General features: G+C 38.9%; 1 protein-coding gene across 1 annotated transcript in view; it reads right to left on the bottom strand.

Annotated features, from left to right (window-relative positions):
* Nucleotides 1-21,534, bottom strand: part of LOC122539916 (protein LSM12 homolog) — a 70,985-nt gene extending 49,451 nt beyond the window's left edge. The window contains exons 1-2 of the mRNA XM_043675098.1: nt 21,378-21,534; nt 11,668-11,801 (exon numbers count right to left, since the gene is read on the bottom strand). Of these exons, the coding sequence (XP_043531033.1) occupies nt 11,668-11,801; nt 21,378-21,498 (255 nt within the window). The 5' untranslated portion in view covers nt 21,499-21,534. The remainder of the gene's footprint in view (nt 1-11,667; nt 11,802-21,377) is intronic.
* Between the last annotated feature and the right edge of the window lie 348 nt (nt 21,535-21,882).

The following is a 21,882-nucleotide window of genomic DNA, read 5'->3' on the forward strand; positions in this document are numbered from 1 at the left end:
GTTCTGGTTTGAGGAAGCATCTCTCACACATACAACAACCTTGCTTTCTTCATCAGGAATCTCTAGAACAATTGCATTGGCCCTGCTGAGGCTTATTGTAGCATCCCTGTACCCCCACATAAATTACCGTGTACTCCAATTTATTGTCATCTTGGCTAACAACATTGGCAAAAACTTGAAATGCACAGGAAGCTTAGATGGCAAATTCACAGACTCTAAAACTGAACTACACACAAACTTCCTTCTTGTTCAGAAAGACTCTTTACAGTAATGTATAAACATCAACAAGAAGGTAACCAAGAGAACTGATTCAGACAAGGTTGTTTTTCCCTCCCTCTCAACACTCCTTCACTTGAGCCATCCACAAAATTTTAGTTTAGTTTATAAAATCAAAGTTAAATTTACATAATCATTTGCACAAAATATTAATATAGAACATTAACTTTAGGCTTCATAAATTTTCTGATAGTTGTATGGAATTATGAATATTTCTAGCATCTGCATTTTAAACAGTATTTGAAAATCATTTTGCAAAGCTGATCTTGGTTCTAGAAGCTATACAACACATCGGACAATGTTCACTGGATAGAAAAGAGGCCAAGCAAAGCTTTTGCTATTGCTCTAGTAATCTGAAGAATGCATGGCGAAATATAGGCGAGAGTCAGAAAGGACAAGAGTGTGGGAAAACATATGAAACAAAGATGGGGAGATGCAAGATTATACAGCAAATATCTTATGATATACATTAGAAATAAACCAAAATGGGAGCCAAAAGCCAATTTCATAAAATTTCCAATTGAGTAGAGAACAGAGGCGGAGAGATTAAACATCAGAATGAATGTAAATTAACAACAGAAAAATGCAGAAGTTTTTACAGGTGTATAAAAAAGAATTTTCAGTAAGGGGAGTCCAAAAGAGAAAGAAATAATAAAGTAAGAAAATGGCAGGCACATTACAGTTTCTGGTATCGAGACTGGCTCTAACGCAATGAGGGGTACGTCAAGTTCCACATGTATTGGGACATAATTTTTAACCGTTTCACCACATTCCACTGCTTGGAATTTTACACCACACAGACACATTACAGTTTCTGGTATCGAGACTGGCTCTAACGCAATGAGGGGTACGTCAAGTTCCAAGAGATCTACTGTGTTAGGGGACTCTGTAGTCCAAGGCACAGAGACATTCCGGTGGCCAACAGCGAAAAATCAGAGATAGTGAGATAGTGAGGAAAGAAATCAATCGGAGACTGGTACAGTTGAGAAAAGTAGTGAGCCAAACAGTCAGGATACGCAGGGACAAAGCAGGGAACAAGGTAGGACTAAAATTAAACTACATTTATTTCGATGCAAGAGGCCTAATAGGGAAGGCAGATGAACTCAGGGCATGGTTAGGAACATGAGACAGGGATATCACAGCGATTACAGAAACGTGGTTCAGGGATGGACAGGACTGGCAGCTTAATGCTCCAGAATACAAATGCTATAGGAAAGACAGAAAGGGAGGCAAGAGAGGAGGGAGAGTGGCATTTTTGATAAGGGATAACATTACTGCTGTCCTTAGAGAGGATAGTTCTGGGAATACATCCAGGGAAGTTATTTGGGTGGAACTGAGAAATAAGAAAGGGATGATCACCTTAGTGGGATTGTACAAAGGAATACAGGAAAGCCACACAGACAGACCAAGTCCTGAACTACGAAAGCAACCACCCCAACACACAGAAAAGAAGTTGCATCAAGACAGTGTTCAAAAGGGCCACAACACACTGCAGCACACCAGAACTGCAAAAAGAGGAAGAACACCTCTACAACATATTCGGCAAAAATGGATACCCCCGCAATTTCATCAACAGATGCCTAAGTGAAAGACAACGGAACGAGGACATGCCACAACCCAAAGGACTAGACATGTTACCATGCATCAAGAACATTTCTGAACTGACAACCAGACTATTACGACCACTAGGACTCAAATCAACAGCCACTCTCAGACAACAACTCACCAGGACGAAGGACCCGATACCCAGCATGAACAAAACCAACGTAGTGTACAAAGTCCCATGCAAGGACTGCACAAATGACAGCCAGACTATTACGACCACTAGGACTCAAATCAACAGCCACTCTCAGACAACAACTCACCAGGACGAAGGACCCGATACTCAGCATGAACAAAACCAACGTAGTGTACAAAGTCCCGTGCAAGGACTGCACAAAACACTACATAGGACAAACAGGAAGACAGCTAACGATTCGTATCCACGAACACCAACTAGCCACGAAACGACACAACCAGCTATCCTTAGTAGCCACACAAGCAGGTGACAAGCAACATGAGTTTGACTGGGACAACACGACTATTATAGGACAAGCCAAACAGAGAACAGCCAGGGAATTTCTTGAGGCATGGCACTCATCCACAGATTCTGTCAACAAACACATCGACCTGGACCCAATATATCGGCCACTGCAGCGGACAGCTGGAACTGACAACCGGAAGCAACAGAGACAAACCACTATAAATGCCGGAGGAAACATCACAGAAGCGCTTCACAGGAGGCTCCCAAGCACTGAGGATGTTACCTCGACAAGGGACGCAACACAAATTCCCAGCTCGGCGAACAGAACCACAACAACAAGCACCCAAGCTAAAAATCTTCTCACAAACTCAGTGGGATTGTATTATAGAGGCCCTAATAGTCAGTGGGAGACTGAGAAACAAATTTGTAAGGAGATCTCAGTTATCTGTAAGAATAATAGGGTGGTTATGGTAGAGGATTTTAACTTTCTAAATATAGATTGGGACTGATGTAGTGTTAAGAGTTTAGATGGGGAGGAATTTGTTAAGTGTGCACAAGAAAGTTTTGAGTCAGTATGTGGATGTACCTACTAGGAAAAATGCAAAACTTGACCTACTCTTGGGAAATAAGGCAGGGCAGGTAACTGGGATGTCAGTGGGGGAGCACTTTGGGACCAGCTACCATAATTCTATTAGCTTTAAAATATAGTGATGGAAAAAGATAGACTGGATCTCAAAGTTGAAGCTTAAATTGGAGGAAGGTATAGCTCTTCTACTGAATCTCTTCAGAAATAGCACAGTTTAAGGATTAGTTAGCATACCAAAAAGAAAGGATGAATAAAAAGGCCATCTCAGTAGAGGGTTTTGAAATTAAACGATAGGGGATCAAATGTTGGAAAGATATGGCATATCAAAAAGCAGGGATAAGGCTAGAGGGGAAATAATAAAGGAAACGAGGATCAGAGAATGTTAGAAAGGGAGAGGGGAGAAAAAAGCTGAAACATTCACCGACAATCCTGACTGTTGCAAAAAACAACAGAAAAGGTACAGTTAAGACTCAAAATTCTTCATGCATATAGCATTGATCAAGTAAATGTATTGATCATAAGCACTGAAGTAAATAAGCAGCTCTGATGGCAACTAGAGAGACAGCTTCAGTATGACAAGTATAGGGTCTTCAGTATTTGTGGGTCTGTGACATCCACGAAAAAAAAAGTAGGCAGCTCAGTAAACGTGGAGTAGGGCTGTTAATCACGGACAGTAATTATGTAATAGTTAAAAGTTTCCTCAGTTCAGGAGATCACAGCATAGAAGAATCTGCTTGAATGAAGATAAAGGAATAGTAGAGGGAAACAAAGTTATTGGTGAGTGTTGTCAACAAACCACCCTTCCCCCATAACATGGAACAAAGTATACAAAGGAGAACAGGAGGCAGAAGTTGCTGAAAAAAACTCAGCAGGTATGGCAGCATCTGTGCAGAGAAATCAGAATTAACTTTTTTGGGTTCAGTGACCTTTCTTCAGAATGACTTTCCAGCATCTGCAGTTCTTCTGGGGTTTTTTATACAAGGAGAAATATTGGGCAATTTGTGGTAAAGGGATGGCAATATTCATGGGTGACTTTAATCTACAAAAAAAATTGGTAAAATCCGATTGGCAGTAGTAGTCTCAAGGAAGAGTTCATAGAAACAAAGGTATTCTAAAAGCAAAATATTTGAAACTGACCAGACAGCAGCTGACATAATACTTGGTACTGGATTAATTCATGGCTTCAGAGGTGACATTTTCCTAAATTGTGGTGGTTCCATATTACATGTAGTTCAAAAGAGAAAAGACTAGGACTAAGACTTGAATTTTACACCCAAATAAGGACAATGTGGGCACAAAACCTGATCTAACGGAAATGAATTGGCATTTGAAGCTAGGGGATAGGTCAATATAGAGACACAAAGGAAAACATTTAAGTGGATATTTCAGAACATTCCTACTATAAATAGATTTGCGAATAGAGGATCCGCCACATCCACGGTTAATTAAAGTAGTTAGGGTGTCACCCGTATCCCCCCACCTCAGATGGAGCAAAACGCTCAGAGACACAGTATAGTTTACCTCCTTCATCTTTATTCTGGACCCAGGAGGGAGAGAAAACAATTGCCCATGTGCACAGAGACAGGAGTTCTCAGTCTTCTCTCTTGAACAGCAATTCCATAATTAATTATATCATCATTTTACAGGGAAGAGCAACCAGATAAGGCAACATATATATTGACTGGGTGACCATTACAATCAGCAAGTGACAAAAACAAAGATTAAGCTATCTGCTGTTACACAATGAATAACTGACTTCTCATAATGAAGACTTTTCACCTTGTTAACTGACTTTACATACTGGATGCTTCTAATATGGTTAATGGCTCGACATAATGAATGATTTTCCGCCTTATTAACCTATTACCCTTGCCTCCAGCACCCACTGTTAACTGCAAGTTCTTATCTGATCAGAGTCATGCTCAGCTGAAGCTCTGGTTTCACAAAACTCAAAACTTAACTCTTTCCCTACCTGCTCATCCCTTGAGAATGTGTTTTGGGTAAGGCATCAAACTTGACAGCAAAGCACATAACTGTGCAAATATGAGTAGCAAGTAAAATGATTGTGACAAAATGTTATTAAAAGCTTAGTGAAAGCAAAAAAATCAAGGACATGAAAGGACGCTGTTTAGGAATGTTAAAAACCAGATAGCAAGAACTTCTACCAGTATTCAAAAAGGAGAAGAGTAAAGAAAGGGAGTGAGTGAGTGTTAGATCTTTTGGAAGGGAAAATAGAATTTTTGAAAAAAGGGGAGATTGGGAAATTATTGGTATTCAGCGAGAGCCAGGGTGTCACCGTACAGGGGAACAATGGCCCATTAGTCGCTAGACTGTTAATCTAGAGACCCGGTTTCGAATCCAGCCATGTCAGATGGTGGAATCTGAACACAGTAAAATCTGGAATTAAGAGTCTAATGATGACCATGAATCCATTGTTGATTGTTGGAAAAACCCATCTTGTTCATTAATGCTATCCTTAAATGGTATGGCCTACATGTGATTCCAGACCCACAACAGTGTGTTTAATTCTTAACTGCCCACTGGACGATTAGGGATGGGCAATATATGATGGCTTGGCCAGCAAAGCACTCATCCTGTCAATGAATAAAGGAACAAAATCACACAGTTAATATGCAGGTAAAGCAAGCAATTAGGGAAGGAAAGGGTATATTTGCCATTAGAACAAATAAATTGGAGAATGACTTACTAATGGGAATGGGGAGTTAATAGTAGATAATTTCATCTATCAAATCCTTATCAATTTTGTTTTGGTCTTCAGTATCAAGAATACAAAATTAATCCAGCAATAGCTGCAAACCAGGAAGTGGAAGGGTGAGAGATTCTTAATGAAATTACAATCACACAGGAAGTGTTACAAAAGAACTGATGGAACTGCAAGCTGATAGTCTCCAGACCCAGGTGGACTTCATCCCAAGGGCTTAAAAATAGGTCAATCATTAGGATGTGTTGGTGTTAATTTTCCAAACTTCCCTAAAATCATGAAAGGTTCAATCAGATTTGAAATTCGCATTTATAACTCCTCCGTTCAAGAAAGGAGGAAGAAAACAGGAAACAATGGGCTAGTCAGTTGTCGGGAAGGAGTTAGAATCGATGATAAAAATCTTAGTTCTGCACTTCAAAAAAAAAACAAACTAAAAAGAGTCAGCATATATTCAAAAGGCAATTATGCGTAAACTAATTTATTGGAGTTCTTTGAGGAGGCAACATGCACTGTAGATAAAAGAGGAGCCAATAGTTGGATTTCCAGAAGGCATCTGATAAGCTGTCACATCAGATGTTTCTGTGCAAAATAAAAGCGTGTGTGTTGGGAGCAATATATTAGCATGGATATATGGCAGAAAGCTGGCTGGTAGCGAGCAGTATGCATAAATGAGTGCCTGATTTACATGATTTAATATGAGTGGACTACTGCAAGGGCCGGTGCTCTAGCCTCAACATTTTACAGTTTACACTAATCAATAAGTTAGATGAAAAGGTTGAAGACATGGTAGTCAAGCTTGCAGATAACACCAACATAGGTAGACCCTCAAAACAGCACACTACCCAGACCAACTCTCACCCTATCCCTGCAACCCTGCACTTTCCATGGCTAATCCACCTACATACCTCTGGATGCTATGGGCATTTTAGCATGGCCAATCTGCCAAACCAGCACATCTCTGGACTATGGGAGGAAACTGGAGCACCCGGAGGAAACCCATGCAGACACAGAATGTGCAAACTTCATACAGTCGCCAGAGGGTGAACCAGAGTCCCTGGCTTTGAGAGGCAGCAGTGTGAATCACTGTCTTTCCAAAATTGGGCAGTATAATATGGCAAAATGTGAAGTTCTCACTTTGATAAAAATGTTTTTTTTTCAAAAAGCACAGAATTACTTAAATGCAGAATTCAGAAGGTACACAGGGATCTAGATATTCTGATGCAGGTACAGCACATAATCAAGGAAGCCAGAGGAATGTTGTCCCTTATGACTGGAGGAATTAACCACAGAAGTGTTGAAGTTATGCTTTCGTGAGATCCCATCCAAATACAGTTTACAGTCTTGGTATCCCTTTTTAAGGATGTGAATGTAATGGAAGCAGAGGAAGTTTGAGAGACTGATAACTGAAATTAGTGTGTTGTCATATTAGGATAGGTTGGACATGTTGAATGAGTTTGTGGAGTTTCAAAGATTGAAGGGGGATTTGATTGATGTGCGTAAATTCCAGAAACATCTTGACAAGGTGGATGTGAAAAGGATGCTTCCTCTTGTAGATAATCCAGAATGACAGGCACTGTTTCAAGTTTAGGAGTCACCCTTTCAGGACAGAGATGAGGAGAATTTTCTTTAGTTCACAGGTTGAAAGACTTTGGAACTCTGCCTTAGGAGGCAGCGGAAGTGTGTTTTTTTAAATACTTTTTAAAGATAGAGGTGAATAGATTCATGGGAGAATCTGTTAAGAAGAAGAATCTATTAAGGGGAGTGAAATTTAAAACAAACAGATCAACCATGACCTTACTAAAACAGAACAGACTAAAATGATCTACTTTGTACATTGTATAGGTAAAAACATGCAATGTACAAGAATAAGTTGGGTCTCAGTAAATATTGATCTATATAACATTGACTTAGAGGCAGGGACCAAGTCAAATGCATTCAAATTGTTGATTACGTGGAAAGTAGGCTGTGAGAAATACAGAGGGAGGCTGAAAAGGAATACAGACTGGTTAAGTGGGGGACAATAACATGGCAGATGGATTAAAGAAATGTTGGCAAGTTTACAAATTGAAAAGAAAAAACAGAATTTTTAAAAAGCGGAAACTTGGAAATTATTGATATTCAGAGATGCCTGGATGTCACTGCACATACATCACAGTTAGCATTCAAGAAAGCAAGCAATTAAGAAAGCAAATTGTACAAGTGAATTGTAGAAAAGTAAATTATTTTTCCCACTTGGGCAAGGTCACCCTAAAGTTCAGTGTTTGGTGTTCAGCTTTATCTCCAAGGCTAACAAAGTCAACAAAGGCTAAATACAAGTATCTGCAATGAGGGAATTACCCTTCCAGAAGAGATTGAATAAAGAGCACCTGTATTCCCTACAATGTATTAGAATGGAGGTGATCTCACTGAAACACGTAGATTGAGAAATTTGTCTGCACAGCATTGCTAATAGCACTGAAGAATACCACATGTCTATCAATGAGGAATGTGCATGGGGGAAAAAAAAACTGTAAACCATTTTTCATACATAAAATTCTTGAGGGAATTAATAGTCATGCTGTTTCCTATTGCCAAGGAGTCTGTAATCTGAGATCTGCTACATATGATGGCAATAATGAGAAAATGTTTCACATGAAGCTTTGAATTTCTCTGCCCGAGAGAGTAGATGTTCATGAATATACTCAAAGTATACATTGATAGATTGTTGAATATGGATAATAAAAGGATATGAGTGTGGGAAGGTGAAAATTGATCAGCCACAATTGTAGCGAATGGTGGATTAGACCTAAAAAGCCTTGCGGCCTTTTCCATTTCTATATCTTATGCTCTGGGTCACAGGTACAAATTCTACTCCAGTTTTTCAATTTATTCAAATGAGGATAAACATGATGATTTGTTTCTATAATTAAAAATGTTTATGCAAAAGTTAGTTCAAATATGGAATCTTAGTCAAGCAAAGGCTTAGAAAAATCAATATTTCGATTTATTTCTCTTCACAGATGCTGCCAGACCTGAGCTTTTCCAGCAACCTCTTTTTGTTTCTGATTTTTAGCATTCGCAGTCCTTTCAGTTTTTAATTGACATTAATGAAATGTGCTAGAAAAAAGTGAAAAAGGGGAAAATGGAATTTCAGTTGATAGCCAGAGATGGAACTGGCAAATTAACTTCTGTGCCAAAAGTCCAGCAATATCATCCTGCTTTGCACAACCCAAGGTCACAGTATAAAATAATTGATAGCCATCTGTAAAAAGTTGAGAATCACCAAATTCTCCTCGCTGTTGGATATCGGTAAATAGAATTAATTGGTTCTGTACAGGAAACAGGGCTGCATTAGTAGAATTTTAAAAATGCGTAATATTTTTGTAATCAATGATAATAGAAATTACAGGTGTATACTAAATTTTATTTGCTATGATAGTATCCAAAGCTTCCTCCTTCCTTCCTCAAGAGGGAATTATGAACATCATAGGTGAATGTCAACTTTAACACTATTACCCACGTATGTCATGTCATTTCATGGGCTATTTCTACTAACTATTTAACAGCCAATTTTTTTTAAACCCCAAAGTGAACATTCTATGACAGCTTTCAATCATCCAAAATTGTGTTGCAAAATATTTTGAAATACAAAATCATAATTTAAATTTACAATATCACCCGCAAACAATAGGTTTATTTTTTAATGTTACCTTGGCTCCCCAAATAGATTTATCCCATGAGTAGCTAAATCAGGATAATCCTAGTTCAAGCCAGGTGTATGATAGAAAACTACTTTGTCACTAAAATGCCAGTTGGGGTTCCAAAACAAGGGAAAAAAAAAGCATGAAAAAAAAGTTTAAGAATCCTAGATGGTTTTCTCTCCATCGGTGCTGTCAGACCTGCTGAGTTTCTCCAGCAATTTCTGGATCACTAGTCCAGCAACATTACCACCATGCAAAATACGTCTCCTGAATGTAGCTGGCTTACTTGCAAGGACACCATCCCAGAGGTACCCAAACTGATTGTTTTAACCTGTTCCCATTGTTTCATTTCAACTGAAGTGTTAGCCATTTTAGGTTTCTCCAGCTGTCTTTAGATGCATGTTGAAGCCAGGCTCTGTGGGTTTCCAAGACTGACAGGACATTGGTTAGGCCACTTTTGGAATATTATGAGCAATTCAGGTCTCTCTCCTATTGGATGTTGTGAAATGTGAAAGGGTTTAGATTTACAAGGATGTTGCCAGATTAGAGGATCTATAGGGAGGGCCTGAATAGGCTGGGGATGTTTTCCCTGTCAGAAGCTGAGGAGTGACCTTACAGAGGGTTTATAATAAAAGGGGCACGGGTAGACGAAGTGGACAGTCTTTTTTTCTGGGTTGGGGGAGTCCAGAACTAGAGGGCATAAGTTTAAGGTGAGAGGGGAAATATTTAAACAGCATCAGAGGGGCAACTTTTTCACACAGCTGGTGGTGCACATACAGAATAAGCTGCCAGAGGAAGTGGTGGAGGCTGGTACAATTACAACATTTAAAAAGCATCTGGATGGGTATATGAATAGGAAGGGTTCAGAGGGATATGGACCAAGTGCTGGCAAATGGGACAAGATTAATTTTGGATATCTAGTCAGCATGGACGAGTTGGACCAAAGGGTCTGTTTCAGTGCTGTATATCTCTATGACTTTATAAAATATATCAGCACAGCAAGAAAAAAAGCCTTTCTGAAAATGCACTGCAAATATTTCCATTATATTTGTAGATTGTTAAAAGCCAAGCTGGAGAAGTGCCTCAACTGCACTGGTCACAGCTTTAAATAAAAATACATTTTTCCCGTTACCAAGATGACCTACTATACACCTTCTCGATATCAGGCATTTCAAGCAACAATACCTGTCAACCGCAATTCTTAGAAAACGATTTTTGGCTTATCAAAGCAAAACTATTCAATTAAAAGGTGCAATGATTAACAAAGGTGCAAATAATTATTCCTCGAAATATCCCAAAACAGATGCAAACACAGCCACTCCTCAGGAAAATAAAAGAAATAACTTCAGAAACTAGCTTTCTGAAAGAAAACACTTTAGCCAAATGGCTATTCTTGAAAGCAAAGGTTAAAAGTATAAAATGTTCCAAAGTCTGTTGCTTTGATGTTCTGGCTGGTGTGGTTAAGTCCCTAATCATACATATTTGTCATTGAAGTCTTGCAGACAGCCTGCTCAAGAAATTAAGTAGCATCTCAAGACTGCAATCTTGCAAAAGAGCAAATACACTTCACCCTGAACTCAACATGATTCTCTTTTGAGGGATGAAAGAGATCAGCTGGGTAATCTGTTTTTAGCTTTGCTAGCTCCAACTGAACCAGGTAAAATAAGCACCTCTCCACACCAGTCATTGTTCAAAATAACCCCAGCAGGGGTCTGCAAAGCAACTTTAACAATGAGTGCTACAGGAACCCTTATTTTTTTTAAAATCTGATGCTTCCAGTGAACTGTCAAAGACCTCTTTAGGAAAAACACTCAGACTGCAAGTGACATCCACGTCCCAAAAGTGAATTTTAAAAATTCTTAAAAACACAAAATAAATATATTTTCCACAATCCTTCAAATCTGAAGTCCTCCAAGCAATGTAAAATATTAAGTACTTTCATGACAGGAGGGAATCAGGATGAAAATTTAGCTGCCACGTGTACACCAGGTTCTAAAGAAATTCACCATTAATTGACAAAGTTTTAAACCAGGTTAAAAAGACATCTTACAATACACCAAGAACAGCAGACAAATTAACAGAAGCAATCAAAAATATAATGATGGACCTACTATGTCTGTAACCACAGGTCAAAATGAACACGCAAACTCACTAAGTATTCAGAAAGAATCACTGAAGTTGAATGTGAAACCCATTGTAGAGAATTTTATTACAGCAGCAATAGAATATGATCAAGAGTTTAATATTTTTAAAATGCATAGCAAGAATAAAGTCAATATTCTTTCAATCAGCAACCCCTCCTCTGGTAATCAATCTTATAAAAAGTGACATTAAGCTTTCATTCTTAATGCACTATTTTCTCCCAGATTAAAATTCTTACCTTGTTAACATTCAGTGAAGCTAAGGGTGGAGGAGTTTCTGTCCGATCATTAATTGTTTTAACATCCGAAACATATGCTAAATTAATCAGTAGAACATCGTTGTGGTTGGGCTTCCCACTAGATGAGGGACATTCTTAAGAAAAGAAAATTGTTAAGGAAATGGAATGGATATACAAGTTCTCCAATTACATGCACTACTTCCCTTGTCAAATATAAATATTGACAAGCCTACGAAGACAAACTAATTGAAATATAAAATTCCACGAAGCAACAATAATATTATTCCAAGAAATATATTCTTCAAACCCATTCATTAAACTTTCAAGTAAAATTCACACTCTTGCCTTAGCTACTACTTAAAGCTTGGTTGCTGTACAAAAGTCAATACATAACACTTATGGCTTGTCACTTAGACAAGTTAATTTCATATTGCAAACACTCGAGATCAACATTGCATTCAAAACACAAATGAGTTTCTTTGGTAGCATAACTCAAGTGTTAGTCACTGATCTTATGGTAAGAAATGTACAACCTATGCTGTATAGATAATGCATATACAACTGTTATATCATCAAATAATAAATATTGAATTATGCAATCCTATTTTAAAATAGTTTGCATCATTTCTTTAATATTTAATTTTTAAAAAGTAAATTAGAACAAAAAATGCTGCTTTAGCCAAAATGAAAGGTCAGGATTCAAAAACTTTCCCGCAGAGATTTTCTTACAAGAAGTTATGTGACTCATTGTAGCTGTACTGGAAATAGAGCGCAATCCCCTTATCCCATTTTCAGGTTCTTGCTCCAAGTTACGGCACTTGGTGTGCATATCCCAGTATACTTAAATATGGTTACTACTGATACTTACAAGAGTGCATTTTGTATTCAAGGCTCAAGTTCAGAGTAAATGTAATGAGTTATGTGACCTGTTCTGCAGATTGCCCGACAGTAAACCTGGGTGGGTGATTATTAGCAAATGCGGGCTAATTTTGCCTTTGAGAGAGGGTGAACAAGTTACTTACATTTGGAGACAATGACAGCAGTCTCCAAATTTATGATGTAGACTAAGGCCTCCCAAAATCCTTAAAAAATTACCCATTGTATAAACTGCCCATTTACTTCTAGAATGAAAGGAAGTTGGAATCATGAATAGCCAAACTGCACATCTACCTGGACAGAATAAGGTTAATTAATTTCACGTAGAAGAGAAAAGGCAAAGGAAGCTATTTGAGATCAAATTACAGGCTTCCCTACAAATCAATGAGTATCACAAATTCTTTGCAATCAGCTGAAAGACTATTTGGCTTTGCAAGTTACCATTTAAGAATGCAAGAGGGAGATAGTGTCTCATTAAAGAGATGCAACCTGCAGCCATTTAAGTATTCTGGAAGATTTGTCCTGGCGTTGGCATGGGGAGACACATTAAAGGAACAAGCTTTGTTGCTAATAGGGAATTTAAGGAATGCTGGAAACAAAAGAAAGGATCCAATGTTGACAAATACTACTCTGAACAGGGATACAGGAACCCATTGAAAACTGGAACTGTGGACAGTTTGCTGAGAGCACTACAATTCCATCGGGAATGTAACAGGTGCTAAGCATAAAGGGGAAAATGTCACTTCATGACTTGCAGAGTTGCCTATAAAAAGAAAATTTTCAGTCATTTGTTACAGTAAGTATTATATAAAACATTGCACTCTTTTTAAAAAGGTCAAATGTTTTGAAACGTTTTGGTAACTTTGAACATCATAATGCAATGGTAGTCTCTGCCTCTAACATCTCTTCAGTAAGTTTCAAAACTTCACCAGAGTGGAAAAATCTCTCAACTCCCCTCTAATCACTCTGCAATTTACTTTATATCTATCAATCACCTCTCATCTGTAGGAAAATAAGACCCTCCTGTTCACTCTGGATCTTTCAAATTTAACACAAGTCTCCCACAGTCAACTCTGATAGTGAGAAATTTATAAATTTTAAAATTTCTTTTCAAAATTCAAAATTTTGAGATTGTGAAGGGATTTAAAGATCAACTTGCAAGCATTTTTGTAGCCATGGTGATTTAAAAAAAAAGAATTTCAGGGAGAGACTTCCTGGAGAATAATGGAAGTTTGCTTACATTGGGAGAGTTATTAATGAACAAAGTAAACTCTGTAGTGCATTAAGCTTTCAGGTAGAAGATTTTTAGGGGGGGCGGGCCCTTGGGAGAACACCATGGCTTGAATTTTTAGTTTCAGCTTTGGATATTTTTGTAGAATTGTTGGCTGAAAGTGGAGGTGAAAACAGTCAGTCCTGATAGTTTAAGACTGTTAAGAGGTAATTCAGTATAAAGAATTTAGGGCTAATGTTTCAGATAAGCGTTTGGTTAAAACACTGAAGGGTTATGCAAAACTGGATGAGTCAAAGGTAAGTTATATGACAAATCAAGGAAAAGGCCAGATTCTCATCACTAGGAACTGAAACCACAGCCAAGTCAAACCCTGTTGGACTTTAACCTGCTGTTGTGAGATTTTAAACCGGTGTGGAGTAGAAAGAGAAAAGGGGCAGCACGGTGGATCAGTGGTTAGCAATGCTGCCTCACAGCACCAGGGACTCCGGTTCTATTCCAACTTCAGGCAACTGTGTGTGGTTTGTATATTCTCCCTGCGTCTGTGAGGGTTTCTTCCAAGTGCTCCGGTTTCCTCCCAAAGATGTGTAGGTCAGGTGAATTGGCCATGCTAAATTGCCCATAGTCTTAGGTGCATTAGTCAGAGGGAAAGGTGTCTGGATGGGTTACTCTTCAGAGTGTCAGTGTGGACTTGTTGGGCCGAAGGGCTTGCTTCCACACTGTAGAGGTACCTAATCTAAACTTTTTGATGTATTGCAATGCTGCTGGGTTTAACAGAGTTGTATTTTTACCATGCATCCCAAAATCATTAACCAAGAGTTTAATATGCAACTACTTAATAATTCACCCCACATTTAAGACTAAATTATTGTTATGTTCATGGAAACCACTTAAAAGTCGCCTTGCACTAGGAAAGAAAATCTGATTATACTTTATTTTTTGCCATTGATCTTTTATTGGATCCAACTTGCCACTTTCTCTTGGATTCCATAGGTTCTTAATTTACTGAGCTTTCTTCCATTTCATACCTTATCAAAACCTTATTAAAACTCATGTAGACTCCTAAATCAAGCGCCCTAACCTCAGCAACCTTCTTGTTGTTAAATCAATAAATTTAGTCAAATATATCAGCCACAACCTTCCCTTTAATTAAAGTCTTTCAGCAATCTGTCTTTTCTGAATGAAATTTAATATAGCGCCTCAATCTTTTCAAAAAAAATGTCCACCTGTGTAACTTCTGCCATTGTTTAAAAAGGGGGGGGAGAGGTGACCCATCAGCAGTGCTCCAATCATACAGTCATAGTAACAGATCCTTCAGTCCAAGCTGACCATAATCCCAAATTAAACAAGTCCTGTGCGCTTGCACTTGGCCCATATCCCTCCAAATATTTCTTATATATTTTTTATCCAAATGCCTTTTCAGTACCATAGCTGTATCTGCATCCACCACTTCCTCTGGAAGTTCATTCCATATTAACTACTTTGTGCCTCCAGCACCATGCTGCCACCACGTCTACATGTTGATTTACCTAACTTCAAAAGGCACTAAGCCATTTAAAATATTTCCTTGCTTGCTATCCTTATGAAGTTAGATAAGATATTCACAAAAAAAACCCTGTCGTCTAAAGTCACACTCTAAATGACCCAATACTTTGCTTAGTTATTGCCTTGCTCTTCACAAGCTATTTGACATTTTTTGATTTTGCTTGTCAATATCTTTTACCCACTGTTGGCTTTCTAATTTTCTTTTAATCCTCATCCCCTGCATTTTCTATATTTCTCTATACCTCTGCACTATTGAGATCTAAAAAGAACGGAGACCATTATTTACATTAAGCTATCCCTTATCCTCTATAATACCCCAGGAAGGTCACAGTCCAGATTTGGAAGTTCAGCACTTTTTTGTGGTAATGAACATCTGAACTCTTACCACTTCCTCACTGCTCTAATGCCAATTTACCTTTCTGCAACTGTTTCAAGTGCAATTTGACCAAATTACATTTCAGCTCAATAAAGGTGGAATTTCAATTTGACCTTTGTCCTATTTCATAACTACATTTGAATCAAATTGGGATTTCTATGAGCAAGATGGATGCTGGTGCAGTGGTTAGCACTGCTTCCTCACAGCACCCGCGGGTATCTAAGTTGGATGCTCTTCAGAGAGGCAGTGCAAACTTGATGAGCTGAACGACCTCTATCTTTGATGCTACTGTTTTGTCCGCCAGTAGTAATTGCAATTCCAAAAAGGCTGAAAGCATTGTACAAACTTTTATGCACAGTGATTCAGCCCCATCAGCACCACCTCCCCAACCCACCCTTCCCAGAATATGGAATTCCATTCCTAACTGTCGCTTTCCTCATATATTGAGCTCCTCTAAATGTACTTTTCACCCCACCATACTTCTGGTAATCTACCCAAACAGCTCCTTAAGCAGTTTGGTGTCAAATTTTGTCTTATAATGTTCCTTTGCCTTGGGACATTACATTAAAAAAAAACACTAAACAGATAAAAACAATCACTGTGCTCTCATTTTTAGTTGGCCATTAGAAATTTACCCAAGAACGTGAGACTGCATATTCAATTATATTTATTCAAAACACGAACTGCAGCAGTTCAAGTAAGCAACTTACCACCACCTTCTCAAGGGCAACTAGGGGTACAGTAACACTCAGGTCCTGAGTGAATAAAAAAGGCTCCATGCAAACCTTTAAAAGCTCATTCAGTATCCTTTACATAGTTCACCTACTCGAGCTGAATATACCTTACATCAAGTACTTGTGAAGCAGATGGAGATAACATTCTCAGCACAGAATCTTTCAAGGGCAGCTAGAACCCATCTTTACCAAAGGTTCAGTAAAATAAAAGAGACATTCAAACAATTCTGTGCTCAAGTGTACAGGTCTCTAGTAATATAATTAGGCCTCAACTCATTTCCTTTATAACTGACGAGTATAAAACTAATTTTCAGGTTAAAAACTAAAAAGTTAACTGTCTTTAAATTTAAAGACAACTTTGCGATGTCATAATTCCTCCAGTCAGTCACAGGAAAGTAAGAGCCAAATGTTAATCTATAGACATTGCCTAACCCAGTAATCCCAATATTTGATCCAATTAGCAACTAAAAACATATAGCAGCATGAACATATCTTCAATTATGTTTAATTACTGCAGACACAATTGAGTTGATATTAAAGACTATTATTGCAGAAAATATAAGCACTGACATGTGGTGGATAAATTGTTGGAAAGTATTCTGAGAGGCAGCATTTACATGCATTTGGAAAGGCAAGGACTGATTAGGAATAGTCAACACGGCTTTGTGCATGGGAAATCACGTCTCACTAACTTGATTGAGTTTTTTGAAGTGGCAAAAAAAATTATGAAGGCAAAGCGGTGGATGTTGTCTATACCGACTTCAGTAAGGCATTCGATAAGGTTCCGCATGGTAGACTGGTTATCAAGGTTAGATCACATAGAATAAAGGATGAGCTCACCATTCGGGTACAAACTTTGCCAGAAGGTACGAGAGAGGGGATGGTGGTGGAGGGTTGTTTTTCCAGACTGTTGGACTGTGACCAGTGTGCCACAATGACCCGTGCCGGGTCCACTGCTTTTTGTCATTTTTATATCAATGATTTGGACGTGAATATAGGAGGCATAGTTAGTAAGTTTGCAGATGACACCAAAATTGGTGGCGCAGAGGACAGTGAAGAAGGTCACCTCAGAGCCTTGATCAGTTGGGCCAAAGCGCTAATGAGTGGCTGATGGATAAATTCAGATAAATGAGGTTTTGCAAGACAAATTTGGTAAGACAAATCAGGTTAGGATTTATACACTAAATTGTAGGGTCCTAGGGAGTGCTGCCAAACAAAGAGACCTTGGAGTGCAGGTTCATTCTTCCTTGAAAGTGGAGTCACAAGTAGACAGCATAGCGAACGCTGCATTTGGTACACTTACGTTTACTGGTCAGTGCATTCAGTATAGGAGTTGGGAGGTCATGCTACAGCTGTACAGGACATTGGTTAGGCCACTTTTGGAATATTGTGTGCAATTCTGGTCTCCCTCCTATAGGAAAGATGTTGTTAAACTTGAAAGGATGCAGAAAAGATTTACAAGGATGTTGCCAGGGTTGGAGCTATATGGAGAGGCTGGGGCTATTTTCCCTGGAGCATCGGAGGCTGAGAGGCAACCTTATAGTGGTTTATAAATTGAGGGGCATAGAAAGGTGAATAGCCAAGGTTTTTTTTCTTCCTCCAGGTTAGGGGAGCCCAAGACTAGACAGCACAGGTTTAAGGTGGGGAGGGTATTTAAAAGGGACCCAAGGGGCAACTTTCTCACACAGAGGGTGGTGCATGTATGCAACAAGCTGCTTGAGGAAGTGGAGGCGGCTGGTACAATTACAACATTTAAAAGACATCTGGTCGGGTACATGAATAGGAAGGATTTAGAGGGATTATGGGTAAACTGCTGGCAAATGGGATTAGAGTAATTTTACGATACCTGGTCAGCATCAATAAGTTGGACCAAAAGGTCTGTTTCCATGTGGTACAGCTCTATGACTCGGATACTCTATGTACAATAGGCAATTATATATGATTTCAAAATTTAATATGCAATTATTTTAGGCAGAATACACAAGATACCCATTTCACTTACATGTTGTATGCAGCTTTAGAACAATTACTCCAACATATGCATTCATCTTTTTGATGAAACATTAATGCTAATACACCATCATTTAAGATACTATAACAATCTGAGGGAGGTGATGGTCTAGTGGATTAACAGTCCCGCGATAATACCAGAAACCCAGGAAATGTTCTGGGGATTAAAGCTCAAAACCCATCACAGCAGATGGCAGAATTTGAATCCAATAAAAAGCTGGAATTAACAGCCTAATGATATCCATGAATCCATTGCCATTTGTTGGGGGAGAAAACCCATCTGGTTGACTAGTGCCCTTTAGGGAAGAAAACTACTTTCTTTACCTGGTCTGGCCTACATGTGACTCCAGCCCTACAGCAATGTGCTTGACTCTTAACTGCCCTCTGTGCAATAAATGCTGGCCTAGCCAGAGACACCCACAATCCATGAATAAAATAAATTCTGACAATTATCCCAATTAACAGAACTGAGTACTGTATGTACTCAGGAATCAAACTCACTCTTCCACATTCAAAGGAATAGAGTCTATAAATGCTAAACAAGCCCTAGGAACAGGAGGACATTCAGTCCTTATTTTGAGAGTCTATGATGGCTCTGTATCCCAACTCTATCTTCCAGCTTGCCCTTGAGACCCACAATAAAGTGTGTCTATATCTTGAAAATTTCAATTGACCTAGCATCCAGTCGTTGAAGGAGAGAATTTGAGATTTCTACTCATTTATATGAATTAGCTTCATGATTTTACAGCTGAAATACCTAGCACTAATTTTAAAGATTGTGCCTCCTAGATCCACAACACAGCAATTAGGTTTCTGAACATATTGAATCTATTTTCACTTTAAACACCTCAAATCAGAATCCTTCAAGCTCAAACTCTAGGGAATATGAGCAAACTTCATGAAGAAACAAAGGCTTGCATGTGTATGGAATCTTTTAGAGTCTCAAACCACTGCATAGTCAATGAGGTGGTTTTAAATACTGGCATCATTCTAAGAAATCCATAATGCACTCATCTTAATAGCCAATATCCTTCTTGAAATGTAAGAGTCAAGTTGGGGGTCAGACGTGGTAGCTTCATTCACTTTAGGAAGAGTAGAGATCAAAAACGCAGTTAAAAACTCAAGCCACTAGCCCATGTACAATTCTTAGGTTAGCTGATAACAACTGAAGGAAGTAAAGTTTAAAATATCAAAAACTTAACTGATAGTTAAGTGAACACTATCACCTCCTCCAATATGGCATAAAGTTCACCAAAAACTCCAACACTTGTCATTGATGCCAACCCTGCAGAGCCACTGTCTCAAGCTAAACAGACCACTTGCAGCCTCAGCATTCCGTGAGCTCAAGCTGCACTGCACACTCCTTTATTCTCTATCAAAAGACCACCTACATCCACCTACAAAACATGTTCAAACACATTTTAGCTTATTTGCTGAATAAATCCCAAACATATACCTGATATTCAACCACCCTCTTGCCTGCCTCACATTTCCATAAACTTAGCCAAAAGCACTATTCCTTAGATAAGTCAAACTAACTTTTAATCACCCATCACCCCGGTATTTTACAATCTACAACAGCTATAGGTCTGTCAATACCTTGGTTTGAAAATTCTAATTCCTATTCTCAAATCCCTCTATGGTCTCACCCTTGCAACCTCTAAATCCTTCTAGCCTACAACCCTCAGAAAGCTCTGCTTACCTTCAACTCTGGCCTTCCGTGCACCTCTAACTTCTTTCTTCCTAAGAACCCATGTCATCTACCACCTAAAATCAAAGCTCTGGAATTTTCACCTGAGCTCCTTTGCTCTGTCTCCACTTGTAAAATGTTCCTTAAAATCCACCTTTTTAACATTTAGTAATTCTTAATATTTCATCTTCCAGTTCAATATCACTTCTAATCTGCAAAAAGGACATCTTACTGTGTCAAATGCATCATGTGCTTTTTAAGTGTAACTAATTAAAACCTGAAAATTTTGAAGTTGCAGATTTAAAACCCCTATACTTTAAAGCCAGTCACAAAATGTTAATACTTCTAGTGCATAGACTAATACAGCACCGAAGATCAAATTTAACATAAAACTTTTAAAAAGCAGAATTGAAACACTATACTGAAGCACACAAACATTTTTTTGCTAACTTGTAACCACAAGCCTAAGTCATAAGGTAAACTTCCACCAATTTAAAAGAAAACGCTGAAAAAGCATCCATACCAACCTACATAATAAATAAATTGTAGATCTGTCTATCTTCGACTAGTTTCGCCTGCCTTCAGGAGTAGAAACACCATTCATTTATTCTGTAGCATCTCCAACATTAAAGCGATTGCTAGCAGCACTTCACAGCAAACAGAAACCAAAACGGAGGCTTCAAGCTTTGCTCTACCCATGGTAACTGCATAAGCAACGAGCCATACTTGCTCACATACAGCCCCATGACGTAAAGACACTTCGATTCACAGAAAAGTTATAACTTGAGGATTACTACTGATGTAGTCCGGTCATTACGAATCGGTTGTTAGAATTCAGTGCCACATAAAGGGTTCTTTCCCCCATACAATGAGCATTCAGCAAGGCCATGATGCAACCAGCGAACTGCCAAATAGTGTTCATTCAGCCTCACCTTGTGCCAAATGATATACTAACAAATGGAAAATGAAAGACTACAGGCAGATTCGATTGCTTAGCGACCGCAACACGTAACTTCAAGATTATTCTGATCGGCTAAATCGCGAGGATACGTTTCCGAGCAATTATTTCCAGTTTCTACAGTTAACCACTTTTTGACAAAAAGGACACCAGCGAGATGTACGCATGCGCGAATCCACTATCTGGCAGGACACCGGTGAAAGGCTGCGACCCAAGCTAGGCCTTGACTGACTTCTCTACACAGCCGCCAGCACGCTTCGCCGCCGACGCCGCACCCTCTCAACAAAGGATACTTAAAGTTAACATCTTGGATTGGTAATCAAAGGCGACCACCTCCCCGTGCAGCTGCTGGCCCAGGCACGTCAGGCAGGAAACCTGGCTGCCGACAGTGAAGTATTCTCCCGGAGCAGCCATCTTGTTACTGCCGGGCCAGCAGCGCTTTACCCAGCAGGCTTTGTGCGGAGCTGCGCCTGCGCAGCGCTCTGCTGTCAATCAAGGGCCAAGGTGGTGATGAGCAGGGATGTGGAGGTGTGTGTGATTCCAGGCAGACACACTGCACAATCAAAAGAGCACTCTCTGATCAAAAAGGAAATAACTTAGCTTTGTCACACACAGACACTGGAGATAGTTCCACAAATACAGTAACATATAACACTGAATTGTATTCAACCCTGTATAAAGCTGAAATAGCAAATTACTGATGGAAATGCCAACTGCATTGCTTAAGAAAACAAAACTGCATCTATATAGCACTATTCACAACCTCTGACTGATAGAAATGATACAGCACAGAAGTGG

This window comes from Chiloscyllium plagiosum, chromosome 33 (genome assembly GCF_004010195.1).
Source record: "Chiloscyllium plagiosum isolate BGI_BamShark_2017 chromosome 33, ASM401019v2, whole genome shotgun sequence".
In the NCBI taxonomy this organism is placed as follows: domain Eukaryota; kingdom Metazoa; phylum Chordata; class Chondrichthyes; order Orectolobiformes; family Hemiscylliidae; genus Chiloscyllium; species Chiloscyllium plagiosum.